Genomic DNA, 21,826 nt, shown 5'->3' with positions numbered 1-21,826 from the left:
AAATATGAACAATTTACCTGTAAACGTTGCATGGCTTTCCCTGCAGCCTCCTTTGTTTTAAAATTTACAAAAGCACAGAATTTTTCTAAAGTTTTAACACTAGTAACAGATCCATATCTGATAGAAAAAAACTAAATATAATTCTTACTTCACATTCATAAAATAACTTTAGTTATATCTGTAAAAGTATTTCCAATTTCATACTCACCTAGAAAAAATTTTCAAAAGTTTTTTATCGTCTACTTTATCTGGTAAAACATTTCCGACCCATAGAGCTGTTAGTCCTTCCGGATTACGTGGGCTAAAATATCAGCAAAATTAAATACATTGATAAAATAACTAGAAAACTGACCAGTCAGCAAGGGCCCCGCCATGGGGTAGAATTAATAGGGTGCAGCTTACGCAATGATTAAAAAATGTACAAAGAATAAGCAACAGCAACAGCAATTGTATTCTTAAAATTTCAAGATAATTCCTGAATATTCAAAAACCTGTAAATATTATCCTTGTATTTACATTAGGCAGTAAAGATTACCGGTATGAAGCTTGTGTTATATAAAATGCCAGCCTTCAATGAATGCAAATATCATGAAGGCTTGACCTTAACTTCAAACAAACAGCAGTTGCAGACAAAGGTTTTCATTAATCTTTAAGTGGCAGATAAAGAAAAGCCTACTAAATTTTCTGCAACAGGCTAGATAATTAATCCCAAGGGATTAATTGTACCTCTCTCATCATTTTCTTCTAAATTTAAATTAAGAACTTTTTCAGTATTAATGATAGAATGGGGTTTTTATACAACTTTCCTAAAAATTAATAACATTATTGAATTAACATAAAGTGAAAAATAAATATATAATCTATTTTTTGTTATTAGAATATAAATATATATTATAAAAATAAATTATAAAAATTTATATTTAAATCCACATTTCATAGTGTTCATATTATATTATATATATATATATATAATATATCAATTTGACAGATAAATATATGCTCTGGATTTCTTCAGGAGGAAAGCTAATTAATCCCAAGGAACTCATAGCAGCATTCAGTTTACAAGGGGAACATCTTCAGAAGTTATCTCTCCTCGCCAATGCTTTCATATATAAAGTTAAGGAATCTACCCCACCACCCCAGCTCAAAACCAGGGGACATAGAGAACCAAACTTAGAATCAAAATATGTATTTCTGCCTACTGAACTACCATACCAACTTTGTACACGGGTTTGTTAAGGCAGCACATGGGTCAGAATTCGGCGAATTAACACTTTTTTATAATTATGTAACACTAATAAAACGGAAAAGTCAAGGATAAAACTTTTACTATAATTATGCATTCTTTAGACTTCAATGGGACTTATACTACAAGAGCCACTTCACCATGACCTCACCACGTGACGTCTATAATTAGAAAATACGCCTTAATGAAAAAGTGAAAAGTTCAACACTACCCCGGGGATAATTAATTCCAATTTATATCAATAGTTATGTAAAACATCTCTGCACCATGAAAAGTGCTGCTAGAATCCTACTGTCCTCTTATAGGAAAAATTATTCAACAATTTTGGACGAAACCTTCCCAAAATTTTTACATTTTGTTCATAACATCGAAAAAAAATGCATCAATTCCCGTAACCCATACGATTCTAGCAGCACTTTTCAAAAACAAAAGAATAAGAACTTTAAATAGAAACAAAAATTAAGTTGCAAGGTATGCGGCGTAGAGATCTCTGATCGGCAAGTAAACGACCGCCCTGCTTTAATTTTACGAAGAAATTGCAGAATTATATTACCATACCTTGTTCATACGCTTTATTCCCACAAGAATCACACATGATATTCATTCTAAATGCTTTTAAACTACGATTTCTTGTGTTTGTTTACTTCAATTCTCGTTACTTTTCACTTTCACACTGCTACTGCATGATACACTGTTATGACGTCACGGGTTTGGCATGTAACCCCTGTGATAACTACAGAGGCCCAGGAACGACAAAATTCCGTTGATATTATTACTCTGCATATTTTGGTTCATTTTTACAACCTCATATTAATATTAGATATCGATTTTAAAAAATTGTTATATCTAAATCTCACGTCATGTACCTTATTATGACGTCAAGTAAAGGCAAGTAGAATATTTGGTTGTAACCTTAACCTACCTGCGTACTTGATTGGGCAACCATAAAAAAGTTGCCCATTCATTGTTATGCATAGTTAAGGAATCTACCCCACCACCCCAGCTCCAAACCAGAAGACCTAGAGAACCAAACTTAGCATCAAAATATGTATCTGCCTACTGAACTACCATACTTAATTTCAACTTGATTGGGCAACCATAAAAAAAGTTATTAGAAAAAAAAAACAGAAAATTTGTGGACGGAAGAGTGACAGACGGACAGACAGACAGACAGACAGACGGACAGACAGAGTGATTACTATAGGGCTCCTGCAAATCCTTGCGGGGCCCTAATTAAGTCTTTTATAATCAGTGTTTATTGATACAAATAAAAACTACAGCTTTAACAAACTTACTCCAATTTGTGACATCCTTCTGAGCTTGGGGTTTGGGGAGGGATGGAGTGGTAAAACCTGAATCGTCATCAGAGACGTAAACTTCACCGCCCAGAGCATTCTCCGCTATATCCAGAACAAATAAACTTCGAATAATTCATACTCGTACAACATGAAGCACTATTTGAATCAAGACTACACTTAAAAAAAATTTGCTTTCTTAAAATCATTAAGGAACAGATGCAAAGTTATTTTTCAACATGAATTTACAGTATAATTACACAAAGAACATCTTTCTATTTTCTCACAAAATTGCATTATGGAAATCTAATGTGGCTTTTCAAGTCCCCTTTTTTAAGTAACTTTACACACTAACACCAGTAAGATTGAACAACAAAAAATAACATGGACTTATTAACTTACATAGCGACACCTGCCAGAAGTGAATCCAGAGCAGCCTGTACTGTGGAATGCTTTTTTATAACTTCTTCAGCCTGAGATCGAGAGAAACCCATTTCCTGAAATATGTAGTTTAGTGATAATAGCCATTCTCTGTTACGGCTTTTTTTCTTTGCCATGTCTGGTCACCAATTTTGATAAAACTTTATCCATTTTAAGTACATGAAGTACTTAATACCAGTAATATATGTCAACTAAAATTTTGCTATTGTGTGTCTTGACCAACTACAGATATAATCTCAATGAGACTAATCTCAATACTTACTGTTATTTGGTATATCCTAGCTCGTAAAAGTTCTTGTACAGCATCATCACAATTCTTGTCTAATTTCAAAACTTGTGTAAAGGCGTCTTCTGCTTCAGAGAACATCTACAAACAAACACACACACAGTTTTACACTATCCATCTCATTCTGGTACATCAAAACTGAAGGTTTGACCATGTTGACAATCCCCTATGTTAACAACTTACTCTTAATCCAGCTAGTGCTCTCCCTTTTCTAAAATATCCTTTAGGCCATTTTTTAGTAAGGAAACAGCTTTTTCAGCATCTTTTAATGCTCTGCAAAATAAGTACATGTTTACAAAAACCTGTGATATCTTTGTTACTTTAAAAATTAAGTTTTATTTCCTGAACATTTTTTCACACATTTCTTTATTTAACATTTAATTTTGAGACAACAGGTCAGGTTGAAGTTAAACAACTCATGAAAGCTCTCCTACCTATCATATTGATTTGTTCGATCATAACAATATGATCTATTTCCAAAAAATCTGTAAAACAAAAGAAACATAATTTATTAATAAAGTTGTAAGAATTGAGACTGAAGAAAATCAAAATGATGTAAAAGTAAGCAAATCACAAAATGACAAGATTATGGCCAAGTACGATTCTGAATAAATCAGAAATGGTTCTTACCTAAAATCATTGGGATCTAATTTTATGGCTTCAGTAAACAGTTCTATAGCAGATTTATAATGACCTAATTGAGCCATTTCATTTCCTTTAACTGGAAAGAGAGAATTAAGTTATAATCAACAAAGATATGGGACTACTGTTTATGCTGTTACTTCCGAATATCCAAATCTATCAAGATCAAAATCTTAATGTAACATACAGTACCAAACAACCAGACTACACTGTATTTAATTTCAATTTACATTTCTATCTAAATTACACCAATGAGTATCAAACAATGCCGTTTAAAAACACTCTTCATTTACATTTATTTACTGATTACATCAAAATTTACCCAAATGTTTGTGAAAGATAAAATGTTTACAAAGATTTTCTAAGCTATTCAAGCTAGTCCTGATATCTTACTTGCTAACTGTCTACTACGTAAAACGACGGGGTCTAAATCTTCCGTTTCATCGTCACTGCCGTGTCTAGATCGCTCTCTTTTTCCACCCGATTCACTTCCTGAGGTAGCTTTCTTTTTCTTATTAATGACTTTGGTAAAATATGCTGAATTAGGATCAAAACCCTGAAATGTCATTGAAAACCAGGCATCATTTATTATTCTTTAAAAACAGTTTTAAATTAGTTTCTGACTTATGTAAACCACATTTCCTTGCTTCATTTATTATTCCATGTAAAATGTAACTGAATTTATGCATTTTCACTCTTTCTTCTCATGTTAATATGCTCTTGTCAGTGAAAATATTTAATGGTAATCTCTGTTAAATAGTCATTTTGTTAATAAAGTGAACTGAAATGTCTAAATTTTATTCAAAAATTTGTTATATATGTTATTTTGTTAAAACATGTATATTTAAAATTCATTGAAAATAAGATATGTCTACACGTACACTAACTGCATCATCTGATGAAGTTGAATTGGCAGGTCTAAAAATAAAGGAAAAAGAAATTTTAGTGTAAACAAATTCATACTAATATACTGCAAAAAATAAAAATTCCTACTAAGTCTTTAGAAGTAAAACATTAAAGGTTTATGACTAAATTTCAAGACTTAGAAACACATTTAGATAAACTTCCACTTACTTTTTATCCCGTTTCAATTTATTGCCACTTTGTATATCTGTATTAATTGTATCTTTAGTTTTTGTCTGTCCATTTACTTCAACCTACAAGAAAGAAACATTCCTTTCTAAGTTTGCAAATTAAGCCAAAGTCAAGAAAATCATTTACCACAGAAGTTGTGAAGGGAGAGGATTTTTCCCCAGAATTGTACTTTACTCAGTTAGAATAAGAAGATATACACTGATAATAGAGAAAATAAACTGTAGCAGGTCAAGTAGTCTCAAGAGTTATCTCCTTGTCTTGGGCTTGTTCTGACCCGCCTCATTGTGTGGGAGGGGTGTATCAGCAACATGGTCTTCTTTTACCAATGCTACTTTCTTACCCTCCAATGACTCAATGATTAAACAGGATAACATAGGGGAAAATCTGCTGATGGAGTACAGAAGATCAATTTTGACTTGGGTGAGCATTGTGGTCCATGGGCCTCCTGTTTCTTATCAATAGAATACTAAAGAATATACAATAAGAGAAAAAAATCTGCTGATAAAAACAGCAGGATAATATTGACTCAGGTGAACATTGTGGCACATGGGCCTCTTGATTTGGAAATGGCGTGCAGCATGCTTCTGATGGTCTAACTTGAAAATACACAGTTGGTGGCATTATCTGCCAATATTTTAGGAGGGGATAAAAACCGCTTTTGCCAACAAAGATAAGGCCTCAGAACTAATATTAATGCATGAAATGCTGGATATATTTTCAGAATTTAATGTAGTGACACATGGATGCATCTAGTTTAAAGGTGCCTCTTTATTTTATGATTTGTTTACATCCACCTGTTTGTTTACTGTGCATTTCATGTAAGATGTTATCAGTTTAAAGTCCAAATCACTTCACAGTGCATAGAAACCTGAACTTTATCTCAAAACTAGGTCATAGGTAGGCAACATTCAACAAACATGGCGGCCAAAAATCCAAAATATCCACTGGGCTCTCCTCAAGAGCATATTGAAATGTGTAAAACTCATGATTTACCTATTGATATGTTATGTGAGGACTGTGATGAATTTATTTGTGGTAAATGTGCTAAAACTACTCATAAAGATCATGACTGGAGCACTATAACCACAGCAGCCACCCAAAGAAAGAGAGGCTTGTTAAGCTTTTTGATGAAGATCAAGGAAGAGGACCTTCCCGGTTTTGATGAGAAGATGGAGAAGGTGTCAAAACGGATGACAGAAAATAAAGAACTGTGCGACTCTGAGATCAAAAAACTTCAGAAGCATATTGATGAGATAATTGCCAGGTTGACAGAAATTAGGAAAAATAATGAACAAAGACTGAGAGATAATCTGGAGGAAAAAAATAAAAAGCTGAACAGTGTGAAATATGAGCTAGACAAGAAGAAGAAAGAAATAGAAGAGATGGTAAAGTTTATGGAGGAAAACAACAATACTATGTCAGATTATGGCTTGATTGACAACCACAAAGAACTGAAAAAATTACTGTCTGGCCCTGACATTGATATAAAGGACTGTAAACATTCATTGAGATACAGTAAAGGAGAAATCTGTATCGAGGTACTGGAGAATGTGATTGGAAAAATTCTAGATCTGAACAATATCAGTCTGACTGAAACAAACTCATTCAATAATGGAATAAGATTAATACTTATATTGGAGGCATTGTGTGAAGATCAGTGTTACAAAAAACAATCAGGGTCCGATAAAATTGAACAAGTAAACAAAGAAGGTGAAATAAAACAAAGATATTATATCACTGCTAATGACATGTGTGTGACTGATACTGGTGATGTTTATTTCACTAACTATTATAACAGTTCCATCAGCTGTCTGTCTTCATCAGGATCTGTGTCTACAGTCGTCAAATTAGATCCACTGGTACCAGGAGGAATCTGTCAGTCAGTGGATGGTGGACTACTGGTCACCTTGGCAGATAATGAATCAGATGATTACGAATTAGACTCACACAGCAGACGTCTGGTGAGACACATCACAGTGACAGGTGATGTCATCCATGAGTATGAGTACCAGGAGGACGGTCACATCAGACTATTTACATTGCCAGACAGAGTCACACAAAACAGCAACAGTGATATCTGTGTTGTGAACCTTACAAGTCCAACTACAGGTGAACTAATGATTCTGTCTCCCTCTGGTCGTATGAAGTTTGTTTATCGTGGACAGAACCTGACAAAGGACTTCTGTCCAACTGATGTAGTGTGTGATTCCCTCTGTAACATCCTTGTTACTGACCCACCTAACAAACAGATTCATCTGCTGAGTCCTGACTGGGAGTTCCTGAAGTTCTTACTAACAGAGAATGGAATGAACCTTCCTATGAGATTATCCCTATACAAGTCTACACTGTGGGTCGGATATTTTGAAGGAGCTGTCAAAGTGTTTCAGTACAGAATGCAATATACTTGAATTGCAATAAATTGAAAACATACATGTATTTCAGAGAATTCTGCAGGGGTAGACAAATAGAATTTTGCCGTTCTTGCCCTCGGACAGGTTACCATTGTAAAACTACTTGTCCTACCAAAAATATGCTTGTCCCATCTTTTTCTAAAAGTACACAGTAAAGAAGCATTGATATAAAATTATTTCTTAAGAAACTTGTGATGAGTGAGACACTTAAACACTACACAAAGACCATCCTAGATCAAAAATCACGAAATTGTTCCACAGATAAATTTAGAGAAAAATTTTGTATTTTAAGGGGTATTCTTCCTCAAAATTCAGCAATTAGATACACCTTTTTATCCCATGTTTACACCTTTATCCCGTGGATATAGCTCATGGGATATCGTTTTCATATCCCACAGTTATGACGTCACAATGGTTTTTGCGTTGAGGAAGTAAAATATAGCAGAATCCTATATAAAACAATGTTAAACATCGGTTGTGAAGTATTAAACATGGGATAAAAAGAATCTCCCATGTTTTGTAGTTGAATATGAAAATTTATCCAACTTGTTGTGTGTTTTTATCCCCTCGCCAAGGCTCGGGGATAAAAATCACACAACTCGTTGGATAAAAATCATATCCAACTACAAATCATGGGAGATCCTATATTTAAAAATCAATGTTGAACTTATTTAATGGAAAAAAGTAAAGATATCAGACAGTGATCAAATTCCACATGAATTTGAACTACCTTATATATATTTGATTCCGAAACTTCATAAGAGTCCTTACAAACAAAGATACATTGCAGGTTCCAGTAAATGTTCAACCAAGCCTCTTTCGTTACTTATCACGAAAATATTGACAGTAGTGAAGGAAAAACTTCAAGAGTACTGTTCAACTATATATTCAAGAAGTGGTGTAAATCAGATGTGGATGCTTAAAAATTCTAAAGAACTTTTGGACAATTTAAAATCACAAGACTTTACAAAAATCAACAGCATAAAAACTTACGACTTTTCAACTTTATACACAACAATTCCCCACGACAAATTAAAATCCAGGCTTTTTGATATCATTGACAGCTGCTTCTTCAACAAAAATGGAACTCGTAAGTTTACTTACCTCGTCATTGGTCATTTGAAAAATTATTTTGTTAAAACAGACTCTGATTGTACACATAAGTACTCTGAAGTAGACATCATGAAGATGCTTGAGTTTCTGATTGACAATATCTATGTGGTTTTTGGAGACCAGGTATTCCAACAATCTATTGGAATTCCCATGGGTACAAATTGCGCTCCGTTATTAGCAGACTTATTTTTATATTCATATGAAGCAGAATTTATGCAAAATCTTTTATGTGAAAAGAAGAAAACACTTGCTGTGGCCTTCAACTCGACACTTAGATATATCGACGACGTATTGTCTATTAATAATGATAATTTCCATTCCTACGTCGACACGATATATCCTGGTGAGCTTGAAATAAAAGATACCACAGAGTCCGACACTTCTGCTTCATACTTGGATATTTTACTTGAAAAAGACACTAATGGTAATCTAACAACCAAGCTATATGATAAACGTGATGACTTTAACTTTTTTATCGTCAACTTCCCTTACTTATGCAGCAATATACCTTCATCACCTGCATACGGAGTATTTATATCTCAGTTGATTCGATACGCAAGAGCATGCTCTACGTATGAACAATTTCTTAAACAAGGTAAATTATTGACAAGCAAGTTGATGAAACAAGAATATCAACAGTCTCGTTTAAAGTCATCATTTCGTAAATTCTATGGTCGATACAATGACCTTGTCAGCAAATACAATTTATCATTGAATGAAATGCTGACTGACGTTTTTCATACCAATTGTTAGTCCATTATTTATACACTGAATTGACCACGGATTTTTTTCCGTTATATCCTGATTATGACAACGAGCACACGGCGGGTGTGACCGGTCAGCAGGGGATGCTCACTCCTCCATGACACCTGATCCCACCTCTGATGTTTCGGGGTCCGTGTTTGCTCTGCTCTTATTTTGTATATTTGTTTAATGGACGTTGAGATTGAATACTGTTCGTTATTTCCATATCCTTCATTCATAAAACCTGCAAACATGAATCAGTGAACAGAACCCTACTGCATGTAATAATGATTACGAGATCATGGCTGAGTGCTTGCCAGGGAACAGCAATCAACAACAATTTTAATACCACTTAGTAGCATCTGTATTCACAGTAAATATGAATTTAATATTTTGACAAATGTCTAAATTCCCATACAACATTTTTGACAACATCAATAACTCCATGTTTTAAGACATCTGCAAATTTTAATGGGTAAATTCTAAAGGAGTTCCGACCATTCGATGTTCATATGTACACCTGATGCAGTGGTCAACAGTGAAAACAAGTGCTTTGCTGTGATTTTAAAAGCGATAAAACAAAAAATATTTTAGTACCATACATTTTTTTTGTTAATTAGAAAATCGCTTGTCCGCGGACGCCTAGGCACCTGTTATCAAATTACTTGCCCACCAACCTGAACAAAATTACATAATGTACAATGTTTTTTTTGTAATTTAATTAATTTTGATAATTAGATATAAACTGAAAATGGCAAACATACAGATTATTGTGCTCAGAAATATTCAATTATTATCAAAGAAGTATAAGACAGCTGGGTACCAACACAATGTTTTAACAATAATGAAGACTACACAAATTGACCAATTACCCAAATGGTCTTCATCCAGAGCGGCATAATTACCTCTTAAGGGGGAGGGGGGAATTAACCACAAATTAACCACCAGATTTAACTTTTTTTAGATACAGTATCTTAAGCTGTCAACTATCATTTGGCAAAGGAAAAATTCAAACATTTTAGATTTAAAATTTAATCATTTTTGTATATCTTTATATGGAGCTCTTCTTCTAAAGGAGGTCAAAATAGTCTGAAAATGGCTACAACCCCCAACCCCTTTAAACAGCTAAAAAGGATTTGTTTAACTTAATGCTAAATTAACAACCTGAGTGTTACCGTTAACAAAAAATAGTTGCTTTAGAATTTACCTTTGTCTGTTCTTTCTGTTTTTCTAATTTCTTTTTCTCTCTCCTCCTCTGGAATTTGGAAATACAGAGATAAAAAGTACAGAAAACAATCTTAAAACAAATGTACAAGTACTTTAAGTTATATCTCTATTCCATTCATAAAATATCAATTGTCCAGAAAAAAAATCTCTGACATGTATATGAATGCCAAACAATTAAATTTCTTAAAATCATGCTTAGGGTTACCCAATCTCAACTTTACAATATCATCTTTACAGATTTTAAAATTTCAAGTCACCTTTACCTTTGCTTCTCTTTTTTTAATCTTTTTTCTTTCTCCTCCTCAGATTTTAATTCTTCTGCTTTTCTATCTACATGTATTCCCGAAAGAATTTTTTACCTTCATTAACAGAAGTCAAGAGAGCTGGAAATTTCAGCAAAACTTGTTCCTACATGGTTCTTCTATTAAATTAAAAATATATTAGAATGTTCTTATTTTTTCGGGGCTTGTGAATTTTTGTCCTGGCCACATCGACTGACAGTCAGCGCTTACATGTATTTTCATCAATGATAAGTCTCTTCACCTTGTAATTTTAAGAGTTAAGGATAAATAACACAAACTTTTTTTCAGAAATCTGCATTATTTTTCATAGATTTACAATTAAATTGACAACCTGAATATTTACAAATTGCAAGTAGAGTGAGAGAATTTTATAAGATTTTGTCATAAAGATAAAAAATTGTGCAAAATTTAGTATGGAATTATATACAGAAGGCAAAATAAAATCTCAAATCTAAGCACCAAGGAAAACCTACAATTTCTTTATATTTCATGGATTTATTATTTATGTCAATACAAATCAAAATCTGTCAAACAAGAGGCCCATGGGCCACATCGCTCACTTGAGTACTGTAGCTATAAAAAAGTAGAAATTGGTTTATTACTGAAAAGTTAAAATCCAAAGTAATCCCATGATCAATCATGGATTTGCTATTCTTCAAAGTTTTTTCCTATATGTTTCTATGTAAAACTTTGGTCGGCCTTTTTGGCCCCGCCCTACCCACCGTGTCATTATTTGTACAAACTTGAATCTTCACTACCTGAAGACACTTCCATATAAATATAATGAATTATTGGTTTGTCATTCTTGAGAAGAAGATTAATAAAGAATTTTTTCCTTTATATTTCTATGTGAATCTTTGGTCGGCCATTTTGGCCCCACCCTACCCACGGGGGTCATAATTTGAACAAACTTGAATCTTCACTACCTGAGGATGCTTCCATATAAATTTGATGAATAATGGCTCTGTCATTCTTGAGAAGAAGATTTTCAAAAGAATTTTCCAATATATTTGTATGTGAAGTTTTGGTCGGCCATCTTAGCCCCACCCTACCCCTTGGGATCATGATTTGAACAAACGTAAATCTACACTACCTGAGGATGCTTCCAGATAAATTTGATGAATTATACCTTTGTCATTCATGAGAAGAAGATTTTTAAAGAATTTTCCAATATATTTCTATGTAAAACTTGGTTGGCCATTTTGGCTCCACCCTACCCCCGGGGGTCATGATTTGAACAAATTTGAATCTTCACTACCTGAGGATGCTTCCATAAGAAAATATTGAATTATGGCTTTGTCATTCTTGAGAAGAAGATTTTTAAAGAATTTTCCTATATATTTCTATGTTAAACTTTGGTCTGCCATTCTGGCCCCGCCCTACCCCCAAGGGTCATGATTTGAACAAACTTAAATCGACATAACCTGAGGATGTTACCCCATAAGTTTCATCTTTCCTGGCACAGTGGTTCTTGAGAAGAAGATTTTTAAAGAATATTCCTATATATTTCTATGTAAAACTTTGGTCAGCCATTTTGGCCCCGCCCTACCCCTGGGGGTCATGATTTGAACAAACTTGAATCTACACTACCTGAGGATGTTACCCCATAAGTTTCATCTTTCCTGGCACAGTGGTTCTTGAGAAGAAGATTTTTAAAGAATTTTCCCATATATTTCTATGTAAAACTTTGGTCAGCCATTTTGGCCCTGCCCTACCCCCAAGGGTCATGATTTGAACAAACTTGAATCTACACTACCTGAGGATGTTACCCCATAAGTTTCATCTTTCCTGGCACAGTGGTTCTTGAGAAGTAGATTTTTAAAGAATTTTCCTGTATATATTTCTATGTAAAACTTTGGTCAGCCATTTTGGCCCCGCCCTACCCCTGGGGATCATGATTTGAACAAACTTGAATCTACACTACCTGAGGATGTTACCCCATAAGTTTCATCTTTCCTGGCACAGTGGTTCTTGAGAAGAAGATTTTTAAAGAATTTTCCTATATTAATTTCTATGTAAAACTTTGGACGGCCATTTTGGCCCCGCCCTAACCCGGGGATATGATTTGAACAAAATTGAATCTACACTACCTGAGGATGTTACCCCATAAGTTTCATCTTTCCTGGCACAGTGGTTCTTGAGAAGAAGATTTTTAAAGAATTTTCCTATATATTTCTATGTTTAACTTTGGTCGGCCATTTTGGCCCCGCCCTACCCCCGGGGGTCATGATTTGAACAAACTTGAATCTACAGTACCTGAGGGTGTTACCCCATAAGTTTCATCTTTCCTGGCACAGAGGTTCTTGAGAAGAAGATTTTTAAAACATGCCACCAAATTTTCATTAATTCCCAATTATCTCCCCTTGAATAAGGGCGTGCCCTTTCATTTGAACAAACTTGAATCTCCTTTACCCAAGGATGCTTTGTGGCAAGTTTGGTTGAAATTGGCCCAGTGGTTCTTGAGAAGAAGTCGAAAATGTGAAAAGTTTACAGACAGACAGATAGACAGACAGACAGACAGACGGACAGACGGACGCCGGACAAAATGTGAACAGAAAACCTCACTTGAGCCTTCGGCTCAGGTGAGCTAAAAATATATATCAACCTGTGCATCCATTTTTTGTTTGTGGTAAGTACCCTTAAGGCAGAATAGTTATACATTTGGTCTCTTCTTGGGCGTGGAAGGCCTTCGGCTCTTAGCTTGCTGACTGTTTTACCACCATTTTGTTAAAGTAGTGAGTACCTGCTAACTTTACACACTTTCTCCACCATTTTGTTGAAGTAAGAAGTACCTACTAACTGTGTACACTTTCTCCCACCATATGCATTTGGTGGAAGTTGTGAGTACCAGTCAGGAAACACTCACTTATAGCGAACATGCTAACTGTAAACTTTGAATTAGGTGACCTTGAATTTGTCTCTATCATGACCCTTGTAATAGGGTCTACGTCAATCTTTGTAAAAGTATGAGCTTTCTATATCGTATCGTATGGAAATTCTTGGCTCAATAAACAGCCCTATTAGCGTCCATCCCTATTTGTTTCATCCATAAAAGTTTCATCAGAGCCAGTCACATAAATAAAGAGCTATTACCGAAAAACAATCATCCCGAAAATGCATGTGTCAGAACCAATACTGTATAGGGGATAAATTTCACGGGTTGTAATTTTCACGGTTTACTATTTCTCTCATCGGACACGATATATTAACGGTTTCTTTGTTCGCGGAATTCTTATGTTATAGAAGTTATCTCCCTTATCTATATCCGTTTAATCCATATCATAGCTATTATGTAAACGACATTTATCAGCCTTATGTCTTTATTTCAGGAACAACAGGGTAGGTTAATACAAAAAAGGGCTTAATAAATAATTGAAGATTAATTAAAATAGTTGCAGTTATCAAAAGTCCTTGACTATAAACGTCAAATAATTTTTCTGTATGCTATTACAATGAGTGCATGTACATCCCAAATTCTTCAAAACACTGGATGGTAATAAATGTGTTAATGCAGGTCGACGATATAATATCCTTCCAAATCTTCAGTGAGTTCGATAGTTATTTGAATGATTTTTTTTAAAAATCAAAATGCCGATAAATACTTTAATATGCATGATAATACAGGTAACAAATACACCGTGCGTGGTAACGTTAGTTACGCACGGGTAATTAAAACTTAGGGCCCACGTGTTTTGATTGCTGAAACATGTAGCGTTGGCTATTAAAAAGCCTTTGATCAAATACAGGTTATTATCTGTTGATGTAAGCGTGCTAATTAAAATAATTGAATGACAAGTAATACTCGTAAATACTGAAATGACCATGTACTGTTGTACATGTATTTAAACTTATCGTAGTCTATTGTCAAATTTCCAAATAAAACATGGAGAGTATTGAAAAAATTATTCACTGTTTCTTGAATTCACGGATTTATTATTACCGTGAATATAGCGAATATTAAAACCGCGAGTTATTTTCCCCCTATACAGTATCAAAAGCACGTCTGGTAGTGTCCATCCCTAGAGACTTCATCCAGGCTAGTTTGGGTCAGGATGGACTAATATATTAACTTACTGAGAAGTAAACTTTTATAATACTTAAACTTCAACTGGGACACTGAAGCTAAATGAGGGTCTAATGGGTAGAATAAAAATGATAACATTGTGTTGAGGTGAGTTAAAACATTCACTTAACGAGAAATAAACTTTTAAAATACTTAAACTTCAACTGGGACACTGAAGCTGGGGGAGGATAGCATAAAATTGATTACATTGTGTTGAGGTGAGTTAACACTCCTGGTGCACTTGTGCTCTTGTGATTGTCTGAATGGGCAAAATAACATTAAAGAAGCAAACAAAAAATAAAAAGTTTCATATATTTATCAACATATTTTATTTTTCTCACTTTACTTTATAAAAGTTTGATACACATTTTTAAAAAATAAAAATGGTTTCCATTACCATTTTGAACTTAGTATTTCATGGAAGATGTCCACCTTGAGAAATAAATATTTTACACATAGATCTCTCATTAAAAACACCTGCACCTTTGTACAACTAATAACAAATATCAACAAAGTTCCAACGCTTTCTTACATGTACATATTTTAAGCAAATTTTGGCTAAGTCCCACAATTATTTTGAAAATTTGGAAAAGCATAATAAATTGATATCCAATATTTTGTGCTACCTTTCCTGCTAAAACTCTTATATGTTAAAATACATGAAATTTTTTCCATTTAATTTTGTAACAATTTCAAGGTCATTGCTCTGGATGATTAAGCCACTTCCAATGACACCGATAAGAAAAAGAACATTGATTAGAAAAAAAAATGGAGAATGAAGTGATCAAAAAGACTTTCCTACCATTTTATATTTTTTTATGTTATTAACTTGACTGTAATATATGAGAGTTCACCAAAGTTCCAGTCAAAGTCTACATCACTGATATATCCAAAGAAAATTCCAACTTATTAATGATACAGAGCAAAAGAAAATCAGGAAAAATTTTTATACAGTGTGACGATTTATACAATTATCTGACTTCAGAATTGAAAATAATTTATAGGGAATTTTGAAAATAGCATATTTTTATGAATTTACAAAAACATTTACAAAAATTCTGTCTTGAAATCTGTGACTTGCTAGTTGCAATAATGATGTATGTTCTGTCAATAAAGAGATATGTATCATTGAAGTCTATAAAATCTTAATTGTTTAAGGAATTAAGTTCTGATAAATTAAAGTTTCATTTCAAATTCAACAACAAGTAAATACAGTTAATCATTTTATACCCTTTGTGCATGTTTATACATAACGGAATACAATTTGTGACAGTCTGTAAATATATCACTACGAGATTATGTCCTCATATCAAATTTTCAATCCAAGCTTAAACAGTAATTAAATTCCTGACTTTGAACAGATCTGTAGTTTTTTGAAGCTCTTGCTGAAAATGTTTTTGATTTGCAAGCATCAATATTTTTCACATTTTAATTTACAGAGTGAATTAAATAAATTAAATGCACATTCTTTAAAAAAAGAGGTATGTTTATAAAGTAAGTTGAATAGTTCTGTAAAAATCATAAATGCATATTAAAATAATTTCGAGATAATTTTCCTCCGTTGATAAACAGAATACACAAAACATGTGGAGTTCTTTCATTTTCAGGTAACAGAATTTATCACATTTAAACATTTGCAAGAAGGAAGCATTTCCGTACACTTGAATCACTGAATGTCAAAATCACCAACGTTATATAGAGACATTATATGAACAATGCTATACTACAGTTAAGAAAAATAGAAATCGGAGATTGCAACCTAAAATAATAGCCAAACATAAAGTACTGGTAATAAAATCATCATCAGGCAATATCTCAATGAGGTTTAATTTCCAATAAATTTCTCACCTATCTTTTTTTCAATTTCAAAAAAAATAAATTCAATTACCAGGTCTTTGAGAATCTACTTTAAAAAAATACAGCAGAAAAAAAATCAATTCTTACAAGTTTTTTAAAATACTACTACTAACCATGTCATATAAAAACTTTTTGTAAATATTGAAGCAATACTGGGTGTTCAAAAACATAAAACAAAGTCATGTTTTTTTGGCTGCATAATGCCCTTCATACAAAAATAGTCAACAATATCATAGAAAACAAGATTGACCAGTTTCTTAATGCTGCCTGACCTCAAGTCAGGAGAAGACAACTCTAGGATAACTATACCTTAATAGTAAGTATTGATATAAACATGTGACTAGTTAATGAGAGAACCTTTGTCCTGTTATTGATACAAACTTTGCCCATAAAATATTTCTGTATACATTATTCAGAAAAAAAATTATAATAAAAACAATCACAATTCCAGGAAACCCAAAAGAATTATCTTTTCAGATCTCAGAAAAAGAATTTTTTTTTTTACAAGTTACCATGGATATTTTTTCCCATGTGTAAAGGTGAACTTGAGTGCAGTGTACCAATATATCTAAAGTCTTTACTGCAAAAAAGAAAAAGAATTGGATTTAATTTTGACTTTTTGAATATCAAAAACATTTTTGTTGTTGTTATTCAGCCGATTTAGAGATAAAACAATTTTTAAAAATTCCCTGAACTTATTTACATGTCATCTATTATGCATGTTTACTTAAAATATTTAAAACACATTCTGGTACATGTATAACATGAATTTATTTTAACCTTTATTAAAAAATCTTCCAAAAATTTTTCGTAACCTACGCAGCACCTAGAGAAAGACAACCTGGTATTGTGAATTGTATTTAGAACTTGACGCTAGTTTTGCTACGTTTTCTGCCATGGTTTTTTGTCCACTCCTTTGCTGGAGGATAAGTGTTTATTGCGACATTTGTCCCCGAAGGAACACCCCGTGGTTCTCCAGAAATAACATTCGTCCCCGTTCACAGGCCCCGTGGTGTTCTTCTGGTCCAATGCTGTACTGGTCACTGCTGTAGAGTTCTGATATTGGGCAGCTACCGCTTTTCTGGAAATATAAAGTGAACACTCTCTACACAGGGCTTGACAAATAACATGGCCCAACGCCCAGGACAACCTATTTTGATTGGCGGGCAAATAATTTGATAAGTGGTACCTATCTCTGAACAAGTCCAATTTCCAGTGTAAAAAAATCATACGATCAAATGTTTTTTGTTTAACCACAGATGAAATATTATGAATTTTAGCGGTGCGCCTGTTTTTCAGCAATTTCTTGGGGTAGAACAAGTAATTTAATAATGGTATCCTGTCCAAGGTCAAGTACTGCAAAATTCTTTTTGTATATTCCTTGAGGTACTTTTTTCTGCTAATAATTTAACAGATATCTTTCACTACAAAGTATATACACTGTCAAAGAAAATAATTTTCAAATCTACTTGAAAACTTATAAATCAATGGTACACTATCTAGTTTCTTTGAAAAACCTCAACACAATTCATTGAAAGAAAGTCTATTGAAATGTTCCTGGAAACAGCCCTTGATTCTTCAGGGGTTTTCTTTGACAATTATTGAGCAAAAAGTTCCTTGTGAAAACTCTAAGGTTTTATGATAAAACATTGCTACAATGATGACAAATTTTCAATGGTACACTTTTCTTGTAAGCTTTATTTCATACTTGTGTGTCACATGATCCATCTATATTGTCTAATAATTAAATCAATATTAAAAGGTATGTGCATTCATTCACCCATCTGTACCTCTTCAGTCATACTCCACTGAGAGTTATCTTTCTTAGAATTTTAAATTTAAAATTCATGTCAGGCACACTGATTTCAAGTTATAGGTGATAAAAGATCAAAATAATGAAAAGAAATCTTAAAATTTTTACAATGACAAAGACAACATTTTTGGACAAAGTCGTTTTACTACTAAGAAACTTTCTTGTTAAAAATAAGAAAATAAACATGCACATTGAATATATAAATGCATACTGATAAACATTGTACAAAATATAACCAATTCATTTATTGTAGAAGCAAATTTTAATTTTTTTTCCCAAAACCTGTTTTATATGTACAAAACATATAACCAATTCACAGATCTTGCGATACGATTATCTCAATATATTTCACGTATCTATATTATGATAAATCATAAAACTATTAAAAATAGTATTTTATTTCATTTTTTTTCTTACATTAGCACATGATATAAAACTATTGAAGTATTTAAAATAATAAGTATTTTATTATTTTTTTTTTGTCTTGACATTAACTCAAATAATTATTCTATGTCAAATTATGTGTGCTATGAAATTAATACTTGAAGTTCATCAACTTCATTGACTACAATTTACAAAAACAATAGTAAAGGACAATTGTATATATTACCAAATTTCTATTAACAAGTTGTTTACAAATAGTTGTGTAGTTTATCAACGAACACTGACTAAAAATTCATTTTAAAAAAATCACATTTACATTATTATTAATCGCTGAAAGTCTGTAGCCAAGTTGAGATTACAAAAAAAGTATGAATGGACTAACAATTAATATCAATTGTTCTGGAAACGATACTTTTCTGTGTATAGCACGCTTTGCACACTGAACTTTTCTTGTCCAATCTTCCGCGGCTGCTTAAAAGTGAAAACGTATTACCCCTAATCAAAGGCTTATTAGTTCTAAGGTGTGTTTTCAATATCAACACCATCTCTTCGTTCGTACAGGCCGCCATTTTCAAGGACAGGTACTTTCATTTTCAATTTTTGGATAGGTCGTTCGTGTATCGTTTCGTACCGATATTTGAATGCTCGTATCGTAAACCGTATCTTAGAGGAAAATATCGATATGTATCGGTGTATCGGTATATCGTCCCACCCCTAATTTACATATATGCATGGTTTGTTTGTTTGTATAAGTCCTCTGACAATCAAAGACAGCAATGAAAATCTTTACACCAGTACTGATATTATACCAATACTTTTAATGCTAAGGAATGAAACTTCAACATCCTTCATCAGAGTCTTTATTACATCCAAAATATTTTGTATTCATACAGTGTACATCATGTTGAGGTACACATCGAAATAAATTTAACCTAGATATGATGCAGATAAATTAATTAATACTGTTGGACACATTTCCATGTCAAAATAAAGTATACATGTATTATCTCCTTGTAGACTAAAACTCAAGTCAAATCTATGAAACATTCATTAAAAAAATATCAAAAGGTGCTTATCTTTTTAACAAGCACAATGGGAATATATTTTTGTTACCCCCTGTAGATAGCAAATTAAAGAAAGCAGATGCACCGACCTAAATATTTACCAGTGATTCATGACAAAAATGGAAGTGGATTGTTTCTAACAAAAGTTCTAATTATTTTAACTTAAACAGAGTTTTTAAGTTAAAAAAATTCATTTGTTACCAATAATATAAGGAAATAAACAGTTAAACATTAAATAGCCAAGCATGATAAGAGCCACATTGTGCCCAGAGACATGACAAGTTCCATTGACAGGCATTACACAGCTCCTTGGTCAAAAGCAAATAAGCCACGTAACATGCATATAAAGCCATAGTAGATTGCAAGACAAGAAGCATTAGTTGAACCTTAGATCTACTGCTAATTCATGTGCTGCATTTACGAATTTCTTTATTTTTTTTTTTTATTATTTTGTCACTGTAAACATGGTAAATATTCCCCCTCATATATAACTCTGTGAGATGAAAGCTCTCTCGGGATGAAAATTCTTCATCGTATGACAACAAGCCACTTCCAATGACACCGATAAGAAAAAAGAACATTGATTAGAAAAAAAAATGGAGAATGAAGTGATCAAAAAGACTTTCTTACCATTTTATGTGAAATTTCCGAGATGTTCTAAATGAAAATATAAATGAAGGTTGAATATAAATTTATTTATTTCAGGATCAAATAGTTTGCAATGACATGTGGCATCTAAAACCAACATCTTTTTTTGTGGCAAGTTCTCTTTAAATTACCTTTCTGTGATATGGTTGCATAGAACAAAATGAGATTATGAAAAGATTTTGTCAGATATATAAACATAAGTGCATATGTCAGAAAAGCTCTGTCATTGGAGCTTATGATTCGGATGAACTGAAAGGTGATTGAACAAAATGTTTTAAAAATGTGCAAGCAAGTTTGGACCTTTTTTATAAATTCAATATACATGTATTCATATCACTCTAGGCATGCCAAAGACTAGCTTAATCTTGAATCCTATTGCTAATAACAAATTCAAGAAGTCCAAGGTACTTACATAAAAAGTCAATAAATTCATAATTAAGCATCAATTTATTTGCTTTCTTTTTACATTCTAAATATCCTGTGTGTTGCACACAATTGTCACATTAAATCTTTAAAAAATAACATTGGACTGATATTTTGTATTCTTTACTGTTCAACTAAAAGTATTTTCTGATAAAGACCATGAAGACTGATAGTGATAATTCAATACTTTCTAAATTAAAGTCTCAACAATCTATGGAATCTCCAAGCCCAGTTACATGTAAAATGAAGTATTAGAGAAAAACATATAAAGCAAAATGATTCCTGTATTTTGAATTCAAATGGAAGATGAACAAGTCCTGTCTTGTCTATAATGATGACACAGACTTTGTATGAATTAAACTTTGTAAAATTTAGTTGTTTATGATGTAATCAAACTTTTTCTTTGAAAAAAGAGCATTAAAATCTAATGAAATTCAGCTTTGATAAGGAAATCCCTCTTTTGAACTCTTCAGAGTTGTCAAATCAAATACTAGAGTCGAGCATTTGAAAATTCTTTTGACCCTCACCCTAAACCTGGTATCTGCTCTACATACTACCATTAATACTTTATTGCAATCAGAAAGCAATGTACAGTGAATGCAGATTTTTAATGAAAGGATAAAAATGGACACAACTTATTTCAAATGATTTTATGTCATTTATATCAATATTAATCTTAAATTTGATAAACTTTCACTAGAACTAAACGATGCATATAATGATCTGGCTACGAAATCATGCAAATCCACCTGGTTTTTACACAAGGAAATAG

The 21,826-nt window shown here is 32.7% G+C and overlaps 1 protein-coding gene across 1 annotated transcript in view; it reads right to left on the bottom strand.

The window, feature by feature from the left end:
- Window positions 1–278: 278 nt before the first annotated feature.
- LOC134248662 (tetratricopeptide repeat protein 31-like) overlaps window positions 279–21,826 on the bottom strand; it is a 31,487-nt gene continuing 9,939 nt past the window's right edge. The window contains 9 exon segments of the mRNA XM_062731060.1: window positions 279–301; window positions 2,542–2,647; window positions 2,949–3,038; window positions 3,245–3,349; window positions 3,452–3,513; window positions 3,516–3,541; window positions 3,703–3,753; window positions 3,899–3,989; window positions 4,304–4,466. Coding sequence (XP_062587044.1) covers window positions 279–301; window positions 2,542–2,647; window positions 2,949–3,038; window positions 3,245–3,349; window positions 3,452–3,513; window positions 3,516–3,541; window positions 3,703–3,753; window positions 3,899–3,989; window positions 4,304–4,466 — 717 coding nt within the window.

This window comes from Saccostrea cucullata, unplaced genomic scaffold (assembly GCF_032062105.1).
Source record: "Saccostrea cucullata isolate Sc308-1 unplaced genomic scaffold, CSIRO_AGI_Scuc_v1 ctg8934, whole genome shotgun sequence".
Taxonomy (NCBI): Eukaryota; Metazoa; Mollusca; class Bivalvia; order Ostreida; family Ostreidae; genus Saccostrea; species Saccostrea cuccullata.
Note: the sequence above shows the minus strand (reverse complement) of the source record. Positions and strands in the feature narration are given on the sequence as shown.